At 50.7% G+C, this 14,771-nt stretch overlaps 1 protein-coding gene across 3 annotated transcripts in view; it reads right to left on the bottom strand.

Moving 5' to 3' along the window:
• Positions 1-3,917: 3,917 nt before the first annotated feature.
• The window catches only part of GABARAP (GABA type A receptor-associated protein), a 107,853-nt gene continuing 96,999 nt past the window's right edge, over positions 3,918-14,771 (bottom strand). For all 3 annotated transcript variants that reach the window (XM_053362254.1, XM_053362255.1, XM_053362253.1), the window contains exons 2-5: positions 11,735-11,827; positions 6,876-6,954; positions 6,202-6,320; positions 3,918-4,510 (exon numbers count right to left, since the gene is read on the bottom strand). In XM_053362254.1, coding sequence (XP_053218229.1) covers positions 4,442-4,510; positions 6,202-6,320; positions 6,876-6,954; positions 11,735-11,824 — 357 coding nt within the window. In that variant the 5' untranslated portion in view covers positions 11,825-11,827 and the 3' untranslated portion in view covers positions 3,918-4,441. The remainder of the gene's footprint in view (positions 4,511-6,201; positions 6,321-6,875; positions 6,955-11,734; positions 11,828-14,771) is intronic.

Raw genomic sequence — 14,771 nt, 5'->3', positions numbered from 1 at the left:
GATCACTGCAGATGGTGACAGCAGTCACAAAATTAAAAGACACCTGCTTCTTGGGAGAAAGACGATGGCAAACCTAGACAGCATCTTAAAAAGCAGAGACATCATCTTGCCAACAAAGGTCCATATAGTAAAAGCTCTGGTTTTCCCAGGAGTGATGTATGGAAGTGAGAGCTAGACCATAAAGAAGGCTGATCGTCGAAGAATGGATGCTTTTGAATTCTGGTGCTGGAGGAGACTCTGGAGAGTCCCATGGACTGCAAGAAGATCAAACCTCTCCATTCTGAAGGAAATCAGCCCTGAGTGCTCACTGGAAGGACAGATCCTGAAGCTGAGGCTCCAAGACTTTGGCCACCTCATGAGAAGAGAAGACTCCCTGGAAAAGACCCTGATGTTGGGAAAGATGGAGGGCACAAGGAGAAGGGGACGACAGAGGACGAGATGGTGGGACAGTGTTCTCAAAGCGACCAGCATGAGTTTGACCAAACTGCGGGAGGCAGTGGAAGACAGGAGGGCCTGGCGTGCTCTGGTCCAGGGGGTCACGAAGAGTCCGACACGACTAAACGACTCAACAACAATATCTCTTTCCCCATTGGATGGGAAACGACCCTAATTTTGGGTTCAAAAGCAAATGGGTTCTTGATTGACAGTCCACAATGCCCACCCCCTTTTAAGGTAGAAAGGACCCTTGGAGATTATTATTATTATTATTTATTTTTATTTATACCCCGCCCATCTGGCTGAGTTTCCCCAACCACTCTGGGCGGCTCCCAATCGAGTGTTAAAAACAATACAGCAAGTTCACCTTGGTTCCACTCTAAATCCGTTCTGGAAGTCCGTTCCAAAACCAAAGCACGTTCCAAAACCAAGGTGCACTTTCCCATAGAAAGCAATGCAAAACGGAATAATCCGTTCCAGGCTTTGAATAACAATCCCCAGAACAGCAATTTAACATGTATTTTACGATCTAACGAGACCATGGATCCGTAAAACAGAAGCAATAAACAATGTGCTGCAGTCACACAATCAATCAGCAGCTGAACTGGGTTGCACAGTCACAAAAACGCAAAATAAATAGCAAAAACATGACAGACCTCAGCATAATGCTCCAAACAGAAGTGTGGCACTCAAATTAGAAGTGTAACACTCAAAACGGAACACGTTCGACTTCTGAAAAAAGTTTGCACACCGGGACACTTGCTTCTGGGTTTGCAGTGTTTGAGTTCCAAGTTGTTTGAGTACCAAGGCGTATGAGAACCAAGGTACCACTGTATTCTTTTTATTTATTTGTTACATTGACATCTCACCTTTCCCCCGTCCTCCAAGGTCAACATATAGCACATGGTTCAAGCACACACAGCTCATTCAATCGTCACAACAACCACCCTGTGAGGTAGGCTAGACTGAGAGGGGTAGCAGATGCTCCACCTACCCACCCAGATCACCAGTCTTTCCCCAGGGCCTGATCCGACAACCATTACACCAGGGATTGACCACTGTGAGAAAAGGATGCTGGACATAGTTGGGCCACTGGCTTGATCCAGAAGGCTTCTCTTATGCAGATAAGATACAGTCAAATCTGAATGGTTAAGGCAAGATTTCTGGTTCCTTTTGCCCTCACCCCCGGACTGGGCCTTAAAACCTACACACCTGAACTGTTACTAGATTATTTCTCTCCTTCCTTTCAACTGTCCTGGAACTGGGGCAATTAAAATGTTAAAAGTTAAGTAAACCTTGTGGATGGAGGAGTGTTAACGTATATGAAATTGTACATATGGTTGATTTGAATATGTTATTATTGATTATGTATACCCAATGTATCAGCCGTTTGTGGTTCACTGTTTGTGGTTTGGTTGTTGATAAAAAAAAATGATAATAAAAAAAACTGTCCTGGAACTGAAGTTAGTATTAAGTAAAGCCAAGCAGCTTGAGAGGTAGTGTGGCGTAACAGTGTGTAGGACTAGGCCAGGGGTCTGCAACCTTTAAGACAAAAAGAGCCACTTGGACCCGTTTCCGAAGGAAAAAAAACTGGGAGCCGCAAAACTCGTCATTATAAAAATAACTTTGTTGTCACTTTTTTATTATTTCTTTGTTTGACCCCTCAGAATTACTCCTCCTCATAGAAATAAACGTTAAATTAACAAGTTACCTTTTTGTGTGTGCGTGTTCTTCACTCCCCTTCAAAACAGTGACCAGCGTACATGCCCCCTTTCAATGCACTGACCAGCGTACATGCCCCTTACAATGTAGCGGGCGGGCAGGCGGGAAGGTGACGTCGGGACGGTGCGTGACTAACGCACGCACCGCCCCCATGCGACGTCACAGCCAGTACAGCGCCCGCCACAGTGGGGAGTGTCGGGGCGCACAATGCGCCTCCTCCCCTCGCTAGTATCCGCCCCGGAGCCGCGGCAAAGGTGTAAAAGAGCCACATGTGGATCCGGAGCCGCGGGTTGCCGACCCCTGGACTAGGACGTAGGAGACCAGGGTTTGAATCCAAACACAGCCATGAAGCTCACTGACTACTGAGCGACCTCTGGCTAGTCACACTCTCACCTTAACCTACCTCACTGGGCATGTTGCGAGACCTACGTGTTGCCACCTTCAGGTCCTTTGAGTGAAGGTGAGATATGAATGTACAGTGATACCTTGGTTTAAGAACAGCTTAGTTTATGGACAACTTGGATTAAGAATGCGGCAAACCCAGAAGTAGGTGTTTTGGTTTGCAAACTTTGCCTTGGAAGCAGAACATGTTCTTCCTGTCGAGTGTGTTCCATTTGTAAATTGAGTCCTCCGCTGCGATGGAAAAGCACCCCTTGGTTTAATAACGCTTTGGTTTAAGAACGGACTTCTGGAATAGATTAAGTTCGTAAACCAAGGTACCACTGTAACAATATAATAGGTCTGCATGCAAAATAGGAAAAGCCCACCTCTGTAATAAGGGCACAGAGAGGGGTAGAAAGTGTACGGTCCAAGGTCTAAGAATTCACTTCTTGGCAAGTGATCAAACCGGTCGCAGGAAAAACTTGAGTTGAGATTCAATTCCTTCTTTCTTGATCTTGAAATGGCAGGCTACTATAGATCATCAGGTGGTGCTGCAATTTCTCGGGCGTGTCTAATCTAGTAAAATGGTGTGACGTTTACTCGAGCGTTTACACCACTGAGAGGTCCAGAAAAAGTCATGTATCTTGGATCTTGGGAGATGGGGAAAGCTCCATTATGCGCTTTGCAACTTGAGCAATGAGCATCGAATCTCCCCAGAGGGAAAGTGAAGTGCTCCTTGAATCCACAAAAATGCAGGCTAATGAGGTTATCTTTCTGCTGCTGATCTGTAGCCTTGAATAGCCCTCATTTGGAGCCAGAGCATTTTCCACCCCTCTAGTTTTTGAGGCCAACACCCTGCTTAACAACCCACCTTCCATTATTCTGCTAAGAGGGTCTTGCCCATCACTTCTCACCCAAGAGTTGTAGTCTAGTCACCTCTCCCTCCAAGTAGGTGGCAACTGCCCATGCACACACTCAGGATCTGGTCCTGGGATTCCAGTCTAGAATATCTGTTTCTGGGATAGCTCAGTCAGTACAACATGAGACTCTTGATCTCAGGGTTGTGTGTTCGAGTCCCACATCGGGCAAAATTTTCCTGCATTGCAGCAGGTTGGACTAGATGACCCTCGCGGTCCCTTCCAACTCTACAATTCTATGATCAAAAGTAGCAAAGATCGCTGCCCCCCCATCACCCTTTCATTTGGCAAACCACTTTGCAACCAGACCCCAAACCCCTGCCAACAGCTTAACCCCACTGCTACAAATTCACTCCCCAAGTATTTGCAATTTTAAATTCCTAAATTCCCGATTAACACCAGGACGCCGATAACTTTTCCTCAATCGGTACGATCACGCAGAAAATCTCTAGAGGCTCAAAATTTCTCTTTATATATATATTTTTAATTAGCATTCCCCATCCCCTCTGGTTACAGAAACTGCCAGGCAGAGCACAGCCCTAATAGGAGCAAACTCAGGGCGTGGTAGTGAAGATGCAAGACTGAAATGGGGGAGGATTTTTTTTTTCCTGTTCAGTATTTGAGGCCTCTTACCCCTTAAAAAACAATGGGGTTGGGGAAGAGAGAGAGAAAGGGGGGGGGAATGGTATATGGGAGGGAGATAAGGGGGGGGGGGAAACCACCAAAAGAAAAAGAGGTATTTTATTTTAGCCACAACCACCTCAAAGAAAGCCCAGAGCGAGGGGAGGGAAACGGGAGGAAGAAGTGTGATTAGGCATAATGGAAGGAGGTTTAAAGGATGGGAAAGAAGAAGGAAAGAAAGAAAGACCCTCCCCTTCCCTGGGACAAAAAGGCTCTTAAACATAAAATCAACAACAAACAACAACAAAAAGTGCAGGTCCCTTCAGGAGCACACGCCCCCTGGTGGCAGCAGGTGGAGGCATGCCTTACATGCTGCCATAGACGCTCTCATCGCTGTAGGCAATGTACAGGAAGAAGTCCTCCTCGTGATGTTCCTGGAAAGGGGGGCGAAGAGAAAACACTGGAGTCAAGGCATAATTCGGGCAGGGGTATAAACAGGCAGAGCCCAGGGACAAAGGGGCCAAGGTTCAAATCTTAAGTCTTTCTGCCAGTTCAGAGTAGACCAGCCAGAGCCCTCTACTTTGCACTGTCCTCCTCCTGGTACTCTTTCAGCAGTTACAAAGAAACACCATTATATTTAATTCTAAGTGTATGACTTCTGCATCCAGTTCCAGTTGATGGAAACTGCGGTTCCAGCACAAGACAAGAGTCAAGTAGTCTACCCTCCTGGAACACAATCTCAAGTCACAAGTTCCAGACTAAACTACATTCTTGATGTTGCTGGTGAAAATGAACCACGTGCTCTCTCTATCACCTTATTATTGTTGTTATTGGGACGCGGGTGGCGCTGTGGGTTAAACCACAGAGCCTAGGACTTGCCGATCAGAAGGTCGGCAGTTTGATTCCCCGCAATGACGGGGTGAGCTTCCGTTGCTCGGTCCCTGCTCCTGCCAACCTAGCAGTTTGAAAGCACACCAGTGCAAGTAGATAAATAGGTACCGCTCCGGCAGGAAGGTAAACGGCGTTTCCATGCGCTGCTCTGGTTTGCCAGAAGTGACTTAGTCCTGCTGGCCACATGACCTGGAAGCTGTACACCAGCTCCCTCAGCCAATAAAGCGAGATGAGCGCAGCAACCCCAGAGTCGGTCATGACTGGACCTAATAATCAGGGTTCCCTTTACCTTTACTATGTTGTTGTTATTATTGGTTTCTATTTGTTGCTCATATAGGATATTTTGTTTTTTAACGCTAGATGCTTTGCTGTGTTTTCATATATGTTGTAAGCCGCCCAGAGTGGCTGGGGAAACCCAGCAAGATGGGCGGGATATAAATTAAATTATTATTATTATTATTATTATTATTTACTTCCCAAGCATTTGGTAGTTCCACTGCCCTGAGAAGTTCAGGGGGTGGCGGCCCAGGAGGGAGCCGGCTCTGTGGCAGCTTCAGAGGAGGGGAACTCCCTCCCCAGAGAGATGTGCCCAGCGCCTTCACTGTGCAGAAAACACATGCTGAAAACACCCCTCTTTGCCCTGGCCTTTGACAGCTCAGGTGCAGGGCAGTATTCAATGCTAGCAGCCCCACTGAATTGAATAAAATTAATATGCCCATAACCTTCAATGGGTCTACTCACAACAAGATTGGCATTGAATACCACCAACCACTTGCAGTTTTAATGACCCACCCTCTTCTTTGGCCCGTAGTTGCTTTCATGATGGGTGGATAAGAATAGAACAACTCCCACTAGTCCAGTATGGGACTGATGGGAGTTGTAGTCCACATAGAAGCAGATACCAGGCTCAGTGGACTAAAGGTCGCCAGCAGGTAATTCAACCCTAATTCACCTCTACCTCTCCACTCCCACACATGGTAATACAAATTTGCTCCACGCTTTGGTTTCGGCAGGGGTGGGGTGGCAATGCCCCCCCTTTTCCCTTCTGAACGCTGCAGCTGGTTCAACCCCTCTCTTTCAATTCCCCTAGTTTGTTTTGTTCTTCTCCAACCCGTTTGTTACCCATTAATTGAACATTTCAAAGACTGTTGCAGAGGGCCATTTCTCAGGCGATGCACCTTTTCTTAAAACAACAACAACAAAAACCTGTGCAGGAGACATAAGGCACACCCACCTGGTAGAGCTGCCCCATGGTGGCGCTGGTTGGGGGGATGACGTTGTTGACGAAGAAGAAGAGGGCGTCCTCTGCTCGGAGATGGATTCTTTTCCGGATCAGGAAGTAGAACTGCCCAACTGGGGGAGAGAAAGGGGGAGAATGGATCTGTTAGCTGAAGGAGCAGAATAAAACTACAGTGGTACCTCGGGTTACATACTTAATTCGTTCCAGAGGTCCGTTCTTAACCTGAAACTGTTCTTAACCTGAAGCACCACTTTAGCTAATGAGGCCTCCTGCTGCCGCCACGCTGCCGGAGCACGCTTTCTGTTCTCATCCTGAAGCAAAGTTCTTAACCCGAGGTACTATTTATGGGTTAGCAGAGTCTGTAACCTGAAGCGTATGTAACCTGAAGCGTATGTAACCTGAGGTACCACTGTACAGAGATTAAGGCGAGATCTTGACATGCCAACGAGTTGCAACCGTTTCATCAGGTGCCACAAACCCAGGTCTCCAAAATCAACGGGGCTCGCCCAGACAGCTTCATCCAGCACTCCACTTGACCCTCCAATGTGCGGACATCTTGCCCCCTCCCCTTAGAAGGAGATTACCCCCCTACTACCCCCTCCTACAGCCAGCTGCCCCAATCCTCAGGCTAGGGCCCTGGGTCCTATGCCATCCAACTGGGCGCGTACCTGTGAGGTCTGACGGGACAAGGTATTTCTTCTTGTCCAGGTCTCCTATCCGGGCCTTGGGTGCCTTTTCCACAATGACCTGCAAAGTTGAGAGAGAAACAGTGGCTGGGTCAGCGAAGGGCAGAGAGGAAGAGTTCACGCAGGAGCACCAAAACATTTCCTAATTACAGGAACGGTTGAGCAACCGGACGAGTTATTCGAGGAAGAGGCGAGGCCGGCCGGCATGCCTGCCTGCCGAGAGAAGCTTTTGCTGGTGACAGTGTGAAGTTGGAAAGCCGGTCACAGCAGGGCTGAGACAGCATGAATCATGGGAGGCCTTGAGAAGATGGGGGACTGTTTCAGAAGGACAGAGCCTCAGAACACTGGTCCAAAGCAGAGGTCAGATTTAGTATGGAAGAGCCCGCTGGATCAGGCCAATGACTCATTCAGTCAAGGATCCTGTTCTCACTGTGGCAGGATTCGAACACAAGACCCCTCTCCCCTCCTGTGTTTTCCAGCAGCTGGCATTCAGAAGCACAGCTGCCTGCCTCCAACAGTAGAAGTAAAACATAGCCATCATAACTAGTAGCTGTCAACAGGCCTCTCCTGCGCCATGAATTTGTCTAACCCTCTTTCAAAGCCATCCAAGTTGGTGGCCATCCTGTACGGAGGAGCTGCAAAGTTTAACTTCCTTTTATATGTCCTGAATCCTGCCCAGGAATTTCCTCTGCTTGGCTAAGTGTAAAGGTTGCAAGGAAAGCAAACAAACCGAGAGGCGGCAGGGACAGCCTCATTCACAACTATTCCCAGAAGAGAAAGAAAGAAAGACAGAAAAGTTAAACATTTGCACACAGGGGAAGGCAAGAGGCTCCCTGAGATGATTAAATGTCACCAGAGATTTTTAGGACTTCTTAGGACGCCAGTCCCAGCGCTCCTCCTCCCAAGCAACCTGCTAAGGCAGCCTTTTGCCTTCTGCCAAAGACTGCCAAGTTTTTCTTTCAGTAGCTGAGCTCCTGTGCTTTTAACAAATAACAGACAGGCAGAAATTAAACAGGTGTATCTCTCCCCATCATGCATCCCCAGGCTGGGGCAGCGGCAGGAAAGGGAAGCATCACCACCTGCTGAATGAATCCTTGTCCGCCTGGCAGCTCAGAAAGGGATGAGATCCTCGGCCAGGAGAAGGTGGAATCAAAAAGCTTTCCGTTTGTCAAAACCTTCATGCAACACAGCCGAGGAGGCCTGGGAAAGAGTCCAGGGCCTCCATAACCTGCATATGAGGCCCTAACGTTGCTCCAGCTGCACGTTTGCTTGAACGGCTAGTTTTGTTTTTCTTTTTGATGTTAGTCAGGGACAAGTTCAAGTACTCAGATACCAGAAGCCACGTGGAAACCTTCCGTCAACCGGGAGCCCTCCAGGTTTGTTTTGGACTACAGGTCCCATCAGCCTCTGGTGGGAGTTGCACTCCAAGACATCTGGAGGGGCACCAGGTTGGCAAAGGCTGTGTGGAATAAACAACATTGGCAACATGGGGATAACATGTTAGCCGCTCTGAGCCCGGCTTCAGCTGGGGAGGGCGGGATATAAATAAAATGTTATTATTACAGTGGTACCTTGGGTTACATACGCTTCAGGTTACAGACTCTGCAAACCCAGAAATAGTACCTTGGGTTAAGAACTTTGCTTCAGGATGAGAACAGAAATTGCACAGCAGCAGCGCAGCAGCAGCAGGAGGCCCCATTAGCTAAACTGGTGCTTCAGGTTAAGAACAGTTTCAGGTTAAGAATGGACCTCTGGAACGAATTAAGTTCTTAACCCGAGGTACCACTGTTTTGTTATTAATAACAGAGTCAAGATAGATATGTTCCAGACAGCAATGGCTTGGGGAGAGCAGCTGGCAAGCAGGATAAGCACCACTCTGATCTATGTTAAGGCTCCCCCATTAGAAAAAGATGGGCCTGGAATAAGGCCTCTAGCTTCCCCCTCCCTCACATTATATACTCATTACATTCGTATCCAACCCTTTTCTCTGAGGAGCTTGAGGTTGGTGCCACAACGACCCTGTGAGGTAGGGAGAGTGCCTGGCTCAAGGTAACCCAGTGAGCTTAACGGCTGAGTGGGGATTTGAACCCTGGTCTCCCATGTCCTAGTCCAACGCTCTAACCCAGGGGTCACCAACCTAAGGCCCGGGGGCCGGATCCATCCCAATCGCCTTCTGAATCCGGCCCGCGGACGGTCCGGGAATCAGTGTGTTTTTACATGAGTAGAATGTGTGCTTTTATTTAAAATGCATCTCTGATGCATTATTTGTGGGGCATAGGAATTAGTTCATTTCCCCCCCCCCTAAAAAAAAATATAGTCCGGCCCACCACATGGTCTGAGGGACAGTGGGCCTCTGCTGAAAAAGTTTGCTGACCCCTGCTCTAACCACTACGTCATCCTGGCCCACATTAGGTAATCAGGACGTTCCATTTTGTTCCCCTGGAAACGTTCCTGTGCCGTTATAGGGTTGCAAAATGGAGAGGAAGAGATTCTCAGGCATCGTGCGTGGGGGGGAAGCTCTGCTTTCATTTCTGCAAAACCATCAGGCAAAGCGATAAGGGCCTCAGAGCAGGCCAATCTGACTGTGTGGCAAGGCTGTTTTCCACCATAACCACCCAGAAGAAGGGGGAGGGAGGGATGACACCACAGAGCAAAGCACCGCCTCCCAAAATTCATCTGTGATGCCATCTCTCTCACTTCCTTCAAGACCCACTTCTGCCTCCAGTTCCCAAACGCAACCGTACTCTGTAGAGCGTATCAGTGGCGATTATAAAAGAGCAAGCTGCAGAAAGGATGTATACAACCTGTCTCAAGTCTCCTGAATTTAGGGCAGGCCATAAATCAAAATGAGGTGGATAGGAAAGCTCCCGTTCTCTGGCCACAGTGTTATTGCCACTGTTCCCCATGGCTGTTCTCTGTACGCATAAAACATATGCGTATGGCAACGCTTCATACGTCTGGCAAAAGTGGCGTTTGAAAAAGGATTCTGCGAGCACCTTTAAAGGTAAAGGTAAAGGGACCCCTGACCATTAGGTCCAGTTGTGACTGACTCTGGGGTTGCAGCGCTCATCTCGCTTTACTGGCCGAGGGAGCCGGCGTACAGCTTCTGGGTCATGTGGCCAGCAGGACTAAGCCGCTTCTGGCAAACCAGAGCAGCGCACCGAAACACCGTTTACCTTCCCGCTGGAGCGGTACCTATTTATCTGCTTGCACTTTGACGTGCTTTCAAACTGCTAGGTTGGCAGGAGCAGGGACTGAGCAACGGGAGCTCACCCCGTCACGGGGATTTGAACCGCCGACCTTCTGATTGGCAAATCCTAGTCTCTGTGGTTTAACCCACAGCGCCACCCACGTCCCTGCGAGCACATTTACTCCAGCCTAAATCCCCCAAACTCGAGTGGGACCGTCCTCTTTGGTAGCAAATCTTAAGCCTGCAGGCAAAGGCACTCTTTTCAAGAAGTGGAGCCTGCTGGGTCTACCAGAACTGCACGGCTGCAGTTACCTGGGAGTCACAGTGCACAATAGTGAGAATGCATGGCCATACCCACAAGTGCAAGCCTGTTTAAAAAGAAAGTCCCAATTTCTTGGGATAGCCGTGTTAGGCTGCTGCAGCCGTAACAACAGGGCGAGGCGAGCACATTTTGCCAACGTGGTGCCTAACAGGAGCCGCAGCCCAACATCTGGAAGGTACCAGGAGGGCCACGGCCGGCATCCGCTTCCAGGACCCCTTCCATCCTGTGACCAACGGAGCTGGCCTTCAACGTGCCCCAAGTCCCTTTCCGTATTTTCGAGGGTAACCCAATCCCTGTTTACTCCAGAGAAGAAGCCACCCCCTTCCCCACCAATACCGAGGAGATCACTTCCGCTTGTTGTTTGTCTGCTCACAAGTAAACTTTGAGGAAGGCGCGGAAGTCGTGCTTTTGCTCCGTTTGCGCCGCTCTCCAGCCTGCAGGACTTATCTCGAAATCCCGCCCTTCCTCCCCAAGGAACCCCGATCTTTACATATTTTAAAGCTGTCCTTGTTTTGCAAAGTGGGGAGGGGCGCCTGCGTGAACAAAACAAGGGGCGGGGGTTTCCCCTCCCAGGAACTTCTCTTTGCCCTGAAAGTGTTTAATGAACGGCGCATATATTATTATTATTATTCCTATTGTTTTGTAAGCCGCCCGGGGAAGTTTAATGCACTATGGGGGCAGCACAAAAAAACAACAAAAGCAGCAGCAGCAGCTGGGGGGGGAGGAAGCAGGACTTTGGGGGTCTGTTTCCCCCCCCCTCCAGCCGGTGGAGCGTGAGGATCACATATTAAGACGCGGGAGGGCGGTGCCAAAAAAAAAGGGAAGCAAAAGGGAGGCTTTTGCGGGGTCGGAAATCCCCTTTTGGATCAGAGGGGGGAGAAAGTGGGGCGTGCGGGGGAGGAGGGGGCGTTAAAGCGAGGAAGGGGGCAAAGGGGTCTCTCTCCAAGGGCCTTCTGACGGTTCCCTCCCTGCGAGAAGTGAGGTTACAGGGAACCAGGCAGAGGGCCTCCTTGGTGGTGGCACCTGCCCTGTGGAACTCCCTCCCACCAGATGTCAAGGAAATAAACAACCACCAGACTTTTAGAAGGCATCTGAAGGCAGCCCTGTTTAGGGAAGCTTTGAATGCTTAATAGGTTATTGTATTTTAGTGTTTTGTTGGAGTGGCAGGGGAAACCCAGCCAGATGGGCGGGGTAGAAATAATAAATTATTATTATTATCCCTCTGGGGTGGAGGAATACTGGGAGGTGCGTTGGGCCGGGATTGGGGGGGGGTCCTGGTTCCCCCTGTTTTCCTCTTCCCTCCTCCTCGCGCGCTCCTCTCGGACTCACCGGGACTCGGTCCGGGTACTTCTTTCGGATCTTCTCGCCCTCCGAGCGGCGCTTCTCGAACGGGTGCTCCTCCTTGTAGACGAACTTCATGGCTGCTGAGGCGGCCGGGCGAGGAGGCGACGGAGACGGACCAGCTGACGGGGCCGCGCCACACACAGACACTCGCGCACTCTCGCGCAGGCGCGCGGGGAGACGCCTCCGCCGCCCCTCTCGCTCTCTCTCTCTCTCTCGCGCAGGGATACGCGGCTCAGCCAGGGGGCGGGGCAAGCCTCGCTTTCGCCAACCGCTGCGCCGCAGGCGTAGGCGCGGCCCTGGGAGGCGGCGCCGCGTCGCGCAGGCGGCGCAAGCGGAGAGCGAGAATACGGAAAGCCGTTGGCGGCTCCGCGCCTCACGCGAGCGGCCGTTAGAAGGTGGGGGGAGGAGAAGCCGCCGCCGCCGCCTCAGAAACTGAGGGAGGCTGTGCGGCCGCCGCTTTTCCCCTAGCGAGGGCGCTAGGCCCGCGGAGGAGGCGCCGCCGCAGCCCGCCCTGCGCTAGTCGCGTGGCTGTGAGGGCGCCATTTCCACGCAGGTGGCGCAGTTTGCGGCAGAGAGGGGGCACCTGCGCTGGCGGCGTAGCGGAAGGCGGCGGGCGCTTCAAGCCCCGCCGGCCTTTCCCAGCCCCGCAGCCGCCCGGTTGTGAAGTCCCGTCGCCGCCCAGGGGCCGGCCCCGTCCGCGAACCTCCCTCGCGGCCCCCGGGGTGGCGTCCGAGCGTTACGTCAAATGGGATTCACGGACGCGGCCGGCGCAAGCGCTGCGCCGCTGGCGTGCCGTGTTGACACCAAAACAAAGTAGTCCGCGGGGGGCGCCGCTCCTCCTCTCTCTTCGAGGAAGGGGGCGCGTCGAGGGGGGTGGGAAGCGGAGCGGCCGAAGGCTGAGGCCGCCTAAGCCGGCGATGTAAAACCGGAGGATTTTGTTTTTATTCTTATTTTTTTAAAAATGAGGTGCGGAAGGATCGGGAGGAGGCGGCGGCGGCGAAGTGACTCGTCATGTGACTGACGTCAGCGGAGAGGAATTGTCACGTGTAACCGCCCCGGAAAACAGTTGCGGAAGGCGGGGGAGCCCGTCACGTGAAGGGCGACCAATAGGAGGAGGGGAGGGGAGAGGGCAGCTTCCCTGTTGCTCTGGCAGGACGCCTGGGTCCCTGCCATAGAGAATAGGGCCTTGCCTTCCTCCCCCCTCTCCCCAAAGGGGAGCTTTGCAGTGCCAATAAATAGCCCTTCTCAAGGGTAGGAGGATCAACGGGGATCCAGCAGGGGGCAGCTTAGCTCAGGCACAAAAACAGGAGGGGTGGGGGGAGGGGAAGAGGATGCTTTGCCTATATTTGGGGAGAAAGCTTCTCCACCCCCATTTGGATACTGGCTGGTGGGGAACGAGCCCCCAGCCAAGCTTCTGAAGTGGCCCAGGGAATCATATAATAATAGTAATAATTTATTATTTATACCCCGCCCATCTGGCTGAGTTTTCCCAGCCACTCTGGGCGGCTTCCAATCAAGTGTTAAAAACAATACAGCATTAAATATTAAAAACTTCCCCAAACAGGGCTGCCTTCAGATGTCTTTTAAAGAGAAGATAGCTGCTTATTTCCTTCACATCTGAAGGGAGGGCCTTTCACAGGGCGGGCGCCACTACCGAGAAGGCCCTCTGCCTGGTTCCCTGTAACCTCACTTCTCGCAATGAGGGAACCGCCAGAAGGCCCTCGGAGCTGGACTTCAGTGTCTGGGCTGAACGATGGGGGTGGAGACGCTCCTTCAGGAAATGCATATGGAAATGCAAGCAATTAAATCAAACCTCCCCACCTCCTGAGAAAGCCCCCCCCCCCAAAAAAAAAACCCACTCAAGAGGCTGGCTGGCTTTCTTCCTAAGAAGGTGGGTTCTACCTTTCTCCTCCCCTTCACTATCTGTGCCACTTCCTAGCAGAGGGAGGTGCGAAGAAAAGCTGAAGCAGAAAAGAGGAGGAAGAGAAACTAGTCAAAGGAACCATTTCTCTGCAAGCTGCAGCCTGCTTTTCCAGCACGCAGGAGAAAAGGAGGTGGACTAGTTACCCTAGAATACCAAAACCAGGCACCAGGGGAGATCACAATTAACAGTAACATGGGAGATGGTGGCTTGACAGACCCCATCTGCGGCAGGCTCCACTTCCGTGTGTTTAGGGTAGGACACTGGCTGGCTGTATTCTTTCAAGGATTCGCCTCCGGCAGTGTAGCCATTCAGTCCTGGGCTTCCTTCTCCCTTCCCTCTCAACTTTTCACAAAGGTGCTTGGTAACTATCTGTACCATTTAATTGCATCTGCTCCAAGCCCCAGGGATAAAAAGTTGCTGAAAGGTGAGGAATTGAAGGAAGAGATATAGGCACTCTGGGCAAACATCCCAGCATATATGATTTAGCTGAAAGCCTCATTTTCTAGCTACGCAATGGGACAAGCTTTTGACTATTCAGAGTTTCCATGTCTGGGCTGGGCCTTGGATTAAAAACTCAAGTTTAAAAGCAAGTATGTTACTCTTGAGCCTTTTCTGCCTACAACTTCATTTTCTAGGAAGGAAAGGTAATATCCTTCGCTCTGCTAGTGTAATTAGATGGGTAGGAAAGTATCTCTCTCCCTCACTCAAACGTTGCAGAGCCCTGGAATGTTACGCCCTGGCCCATGAGACTGAGGACAAGAGGCTAAAGGGCATTACTTTTACCTGCAAAGAGAGGAATCTATTCTCTGCCCCCACGAGCCCATCTTCCTCGTAGCTACCATATTTTTTGCTCTATAAGACTCACTTTTTCCCTCCTAAAAAGTAAGGGGGAAATGTGTGTGCGTCTTATGGAGCGAATGCAGGCTGCGCAGCTATCCCAGAAGCCAGAACAGCAAGAGGGCTTGCTGCTTTCACTGCGCAGCGATCCCTCTTGCTGTTCTGGCTTCTGAGATTCAGAATATTTTTTTTCTTGTTTTCCTCCTCCAAAAACTAGGTGCGTCTTGTGGTCTGGTGCGTCTTATAGAGCGAAAAATACGG

The sequence above is a fragment of the Podarcis raffonei genome, chromosome 13, assembly GCF_027172205.1.
Source record: "Podarcis raffonei isolate rPodRaf1 chromosome 13, rPodRaf1.pri, whole genome shotgun sequence".
Classification (NCBI taxonomy): Eukaryota; Metazoa; Chordata; class Lepidosauria; order Squamata; family Lacertidae; genus Podarcis; species Podarcis raffonei.
This window is presented reverse-complemented; position numbering and strand designations above follow the sequence as displayed.